Below are 5,750 nucleotides of genomic sequence, written 5' to 3' on the forward strand. Positions count from 1 at the left end.
TTCAATTTAATTTTATATTTTAAAAAATTTAATTATATTTTAAAAAATAAAAATAATTAAATTAAATTAAATCGAATCGAATTATTTTATTAATTTTTAAATTAATTTATTTTTATAAAAAATTTATGGACACATGTAATTTTTTATATATATAAATTATTTAATTTTATTAATTAATAATTTTTATATTAAAATTAAATTCAAAATAAAAAATTTATTTAAATTCAAAAATTGATTAAATCAAATAAATCAAAATAGAGCCATTAGATTTAGTTTAGTTTTTTATTTATTTTTATTTAATTTAATTTTTAAAATATAATATTTCGATTAATTTGATTTGAATGGTTTGATTGGATTCAGTTTAAACTGTGTACTCAGACCTAGTATTAAATGAGTCACAGTCGGTTTGGACAATCGAACGATCAAAATTACTGCAAGACAAACACGAGGGACGATCGTGATCAATCCTACACCAACCGAACTTACATAGGAATATTTCCTCAGTTCCTTCAGCGCTCTAGGGTTTTTAACACCGCCGCTTCAAGCATCGCAGACTCAACCCATCTTGGCAGGCAAGCGCTCGAGTAGAAGAAGAATACTAAAAAATGGTGCCTCTCTCTCTCTCTCTCTCTCTCTCTCTCTCTCTCTCTATATATATATATATTTATATGTATCATGGTTTTATGCGTCGGTATAAGTTATCTGATTCTGGAAATTGATGTGTGTAAAAATGTAGCCGTCGCACAAGACTTTCAAGATTAAGAAGAAGCTAGCGAAGAAGATGAGGCAGAACAGGCCTATCCCTCATTGGATTCGTATGCGCACCGACAATACCATCAGGTTTTTTTTTTCCTTCAATTTAATAATCCCACAAATCCTTGTATTCATTGGCTAATTTTGTTAAAAATGTTTGGGAATTTATAGGTACAACGCTAAGCGCAGGCACTGGCGTCGTACGAAGCTTGGCTTCTGAGAATGCTTTGAATTAGTTATTCATTAGGGTTTATTTTAAGATTACGGGATTTTTTTTTTTGTGGAATTAACTTTCTGAAGGTATTATGTTTTAATTTGAATATGAAATGCAACTAAGCCATTGTTTTGGCCATTCTCTGTCTGTTCTTATTCGGTTTTTTTGCTACTGGCTGTTAATCCCAAATGTTTTTTGATTTATGGTCATTTATTTCAAAATGATGGACATCTGAGAGTTTGTGTCGTGAGATTGAATGTAGGAATTCCTTTTAATTCCTAGAGGTCATTGTTTTCATTTTGGTCATTATTGTAAGATAAAACACAATAGATTTTAAGTGCTCAGATTTCTAGAGCTGCCTGTGGCATATGAGGATGCAAGTGAGAGAGTTGATATCGTTGTGCTTGATCTTGTGATTTTTCAGTTGACAAAAAGGAGCTAATAGCTCGTAGGGTGTTCAAGTATCCCTGATATGATAAAACTTGGTGGCGAAATGAATTAATTGCCTAAATTTTGGTTTTTGGATGGTTTTTGTGAGTAAGATCCTGAATTCTGCATTCGATTTTGTTTGGCGAAGTTTATACACTCATGGTACAAGGGAGAGGCAAGAGAGAAGCGGAGAAGGGGGGAGAGGCTGGAAGAGAGGCGGAGAGGGAGAGCCCTAGTTCAGCTTTTGGTCTGGTTTTAAGAACGTTGTATCTTATCTAGAAGCTGTAGTCAGTAATCTGAAGGGAGGATGGTATTTTTAACCGAGTAGAATTTACCAATTTGTTGGAATGTTCCCCCATTCTTCCCATTTTTTACAGAGAGCATATAATCAAGACAACGAGATGATTTAACTTATATAACAGTTATGATGATCAGGATTGGGATTGCCAGAATAGATTTGTGTCGGATCTGGGCAATTGATTTGAGATTTTCAATTCATTTTAGTTATAAACCATCCATCATCAGTATCATAACTTCTTCTTAAGAAGTAGAGATGGAAGTGTCATATGCAAAAGAAATATGTTTACTTTTCCAACAAATAAACACTTCTCTAGATTCTAATTTTGTATGTGTGATGGGCAATTTGTCTGCCTGTTTACTAATGAGCAGGTCAACATAAACGCAGCGTTGAATTGGAGATGAACTGTATATAAATAAATTGAAAATTATGAAAGTGCCAATAGAATTAAATTACACCATTGAGTGCGACACAAAATCGATGATGAACTGTACTTTTGTTTTTTTTGAAAAAGAATGAATTGTACGTTATACTCTTTGTTTCGTCAATTGCATCATCGAAATGACGCGCCAGCAACGCAATTGATCATGTTCCAAACGACGGCTGCACCTCGTAACTGTGCGCAAGGATTATACTCAGACTAAAAAAAAAATGCACAGGATTGGCCCAGAACCTTCAAGATAGAGATATTTAATTTTCTTAGAAGAGTAGGTGTTAACACCAGAAAAATGATACATGCATAGGAAAGTAGACAAATTAATTCCCATTCCCACCAAAGAGGTGGTCAAGAGAGGATCCACCGCCAGGGGGCAGCATGGACTTTGGTGGACGGCCGATCCTGCACTCACATATAGAAAGCAACAAGAATCATCTCAATTATCGATTGCATGCCATTGCAGGAGTAAGCAGCGATCAAGTTGAACAAGTAACTCGAGCCACTCGAGGAACTGACATTTTTTACCACAAAGTAGTAAATTTATATAAGCGTAATGGTGCCCAAGTAATAACGCAACTAGAACAGGTTGTAGTTGCATTAGAATCATCTAAATCCTACAAGCAAGGTAGGATCAGTTGTTCTGTTTCCCGTTCTAAAGGTAGTCCCCAGTGGATGAACAAGCATAAAACGACAGATCATGATTTATCATGGTTTCATAATATGTGATATAATTTCCCTCCTTACTTGGAAAGATTGCTTTTTAAAAAAGTGGTTTTCAGTTGGATAAGAATGGTTTAGTATCCTTATTTTATCCGTGCACGATTTGTAAAATTTCAATTATAACTTATTCATAAATCCTTTTTTATGCTTTCGTCTTCAATAAAAATCATAATATACCGTATATTAATAAACCACACTATACTAATAAGTGTAGCTTCTGCCTAGTTTCAATCACATTTAGGTAGTAGCTGAATTTGGATCATACCGTAATAAAGTTACCACAGTTCTGGCCATCAGCTCGATGGTAATTATTTTTGAGATTTCCATGGACGCCTGCCTGAATTTGCTTGTCCATTGGTGGTGAAGAAGCAGTTTTCTGAGAAAGGCTATTGTTTGCAGTTTGTCCCACAGTTTTAGCAGCCGATTCGTTGTTAGTTGTCTCTCCATCACCAAATAGGTAGCCCAATGAACTCTGTCCGCCACCAGCGCTAACTCCACGACCCATTTATGCTATTGTTTGGGTTTTCAATACAAAATCTGGTACCTGTATTTCACTTTGTGAGAAAATTGAAAAATTATTTGCAGTTGAACACAAGGTAGTGGATTTTTTTTTTCCCTTTCAAGATAAAAGGGGAATGATCATATAAAAGAAACAATTTGGGGCAAAATGACAATAAATTTCTCCATTTTAGAAACTCCATCAAAAAGAACAAAATGTATAACAAAATTGACTATACCCTTTAAGATCTGACAGCCAACATCAAGAAATGAAGAAAATAAAGAACCAAAACCATGTTGAATTCTGAATATTGTACAATTTCTGGTACGAGCAAGAACTCTGTCCACATCCAAAATGTTAAATGCTCAAAGGAGACAAATAATGCATACAATAAGACAGAAACAAAGCAAGAAATTAAACTGGAAATATGAACATGAAAAGATCATTTACTAAATGGGAAAGAGGAGAAAAAGAAAATTGAAATCAAGACAAGAAAGATATACAATGCCATAGATACAAGAACAAGCATAAAATCTGAAATGGACATACTTTTCCTCTCTCTTTTTATCTCTTGAAAAAACGAATGAACGCAATGCAAGAGAAATCGAACGAGGAGCCAAGAAAAGCAAGAGGAGCATAACTGTAATAATAATGAACGTAATATTATATTTAATTTATATAATTAGCCATTATCAATCCATTGATTGCATGGCTAAAATTCATAACAACTTCCACCATCAACAATATGTTTATTTTCTTATTTTTGGGAGGGGGAATGGGTCTCTTCTACAGATGGGTATGCACTGTTCATTGCGATCGGGACCAATACATACCTAACGCTATTGTTTGATAACAATTATGAAAAAGATTTTATTACAGAATTTTATTTGTATACAAAAAATCTTACCATGGAAAATTATTCTTTTTTCCACTTAGATAAATAGTTTATTGATCAAATGCTCAACATAAGTATTCTTCATTAAATTTTGTCATACTACCATTTAATCGTACAGGACTCGATCGAAAAGAGAAATATATGCCTTCTCTGAGGGGGAAAAAAATCATATGCTATTGATTTAGTAATCTAATAATTGCATAACCATCTCATAATATAAAATACCACAAATTCAAATCTTGGCCTTGGCAACCAATAATATCCTAATCCCTCCTCCATAGTGGTCCTGTATGCAATTCCCTTCTCTTCCAAGAATCCAACAATCCAAAAACAGGGAACCAAGATCCAAAGAAAATGGCCACAGTTACACTATACCTTTCTTTTCTCCCCTTTCTGCAATTGTTGAAGTGAGCAATTTCCAACATAAATTCGTTATAAATATTCTGTTATCGAGTAAAATAGGATAACAAGACCAAATAAAGAAAAAAGAAAAAAGTGAAAAAAAATAGATAGAAAAACGAGACAGAGGAAGGATATAAACATATTTGGTCTCTGACAAGATAGTTGAAATTTTCTATGGAAATTAAGCAATGGATGACAATTTTTTTAACAGCGCATTTACACAACTCAAAATCTTCTCTTCTAATGACTTGCAGAGAAGAGCCTGATGTGAGCAGCAATTCTGTACCACTTCCAATGAAGCTTTCGGGTACTCCAATATGTCATCTAGTTACCAAACTATCAAGTTGAAGGCATCTTAGAAATCTCTACCAATATCTTGTGAAGGGCTTGAGGCTTGGAGAAAAAAGGTGAGTGATCAGCACCTTTTAAATGGAAAACCTTTTCCGGGGGGCTTGAGTTTATCATGCTTTCCTGTAGTGTAATAGGAATGGCATTATCCTCTGCAGTTTCTATATAAAACCGTCTAACTGTTCCATATTTCACATCTGAAAGACAAAGCTTCTCCAAAACTGGTGCAAAAGGGATTGGCCTCATTGAAACAGATGCTAATGCAATGTCCTGAACCAAAAGATACAAGAAGGAATGAGCAACAGTAAGGAAAAACTCAAAAGCCCAGACAAAAACATGGTAAGCCTTTCTTTTACTAGTTGAGTTTCCTTCAGCATTAATGCCAAACCAAATAGCCAAATAAGCCAATTCAGCTTTTCGAAGAAGTATTACTTCAAATGTGCCCTTAAATTTTTAACTAGAAACCATCAAAATTGCACACTTAACCATATATGAACCTAACTGTGCCTGATACTTGAGTACCTCCCATCCAAGACGACACCTTTCACACACAAAGAATCATAATCATGCAGTGCCACCAAGTTAAGGTGCAACCAATATGGTAGGCCAAGTCTCTACCATCAATCACATTAAAGAATGATTATCAAAGATCATATTTTGCTAGTTATCAAACGATCATATGTTTTGCTAGTCAGAGTTCCTCATAAGACTCCCCCAGCAGCCATTAATTAAACTTTTATTAAATGCCAGTATGTG

At 34.3% G+C, this 5,750-nt stretch overlaps 3 protein-coding genes across 3 annotated transcripts; 1 reads left to right on the top strand and 2 right to left on the bottom strand.

Moving 5' to 3' along the window:
- Window positions 1–448: 448 nt before the first annotated feature.
- Window positions 449–1,105, top strand: LOC131177252 (60S ribosomal protein L39). Its single transcript, XM_058142219.1, has 3 exons — window positions 449–608; window positions 737–840; window positions 925–1,105. Exons 1-3 carry the CDS (start codon window positions 606–608, stop codon window positions 971–973), a joined length of 156 nt encoding a protein of 51 aa, XP_057998202.1. The 5' UTR covers window positions 449–605; the 3' UTR covers window positions 974–1,105.
- A 1,180-nt stretch (window positions 1,106–2,285) lies between these two features.
- LOC110672968 (protein SPIRAL1-like 2) lies at window positions 2,286–4,089 on the bottom strand. The gene is made up of 2 exons (XM_058142215.1): window positions 3,116–4,089; window positions 2,286–2,532 (listed from the first exon to the last, which is right to left on the bottom strand). The coding sequence occupies exons 1-2, from the start codon at window positions 3,353–3,355 to the stop codon at window positions 2,479–2,481; spliced, it is 294 nt and encodes a 97-aa protein (XP_057998198.1). The 5' UTR covers window positions 3,356–4,089; the 3' UTR covers window positions 2,286–2,478.
- Window positions 4,090–4,985: 896 nt separating this feature from the next.
- On the bottom strand, window positions 4,986–5,438 carry LOC131177250 (putative methylesterase 11, chloroplastic; the record flags this gene model as incomplete). Its single annotated transcript, XM_058142216.1, has 1 exon — window positions 4,986–5,438. A coding segment is annotated over one exon (453 nt), but the record flags the coding sequence as incomplete, so codon positions are not given.
- Between the last annotated feature and the right edge of the window lie 312 nt (window positions 5,439–5,750).

This window comes from Hevea brasiliensis, unplaced genomic scaffold, assembly GCF_030052815.1.
Source record: "Hevea brasiliensis isolate MT/VB/25A 57/8 unplaced genomic scaffold, ASM3005281v1 Scaf379, whole genome shotgun sequence".
Lineage (NCBI taxonomy): Eukaryota > Viridiplantae > Streptophyta > Magnoliopsida > Malpighiales > Euphorbiaceae > Hevea > Hevea brasiliensis.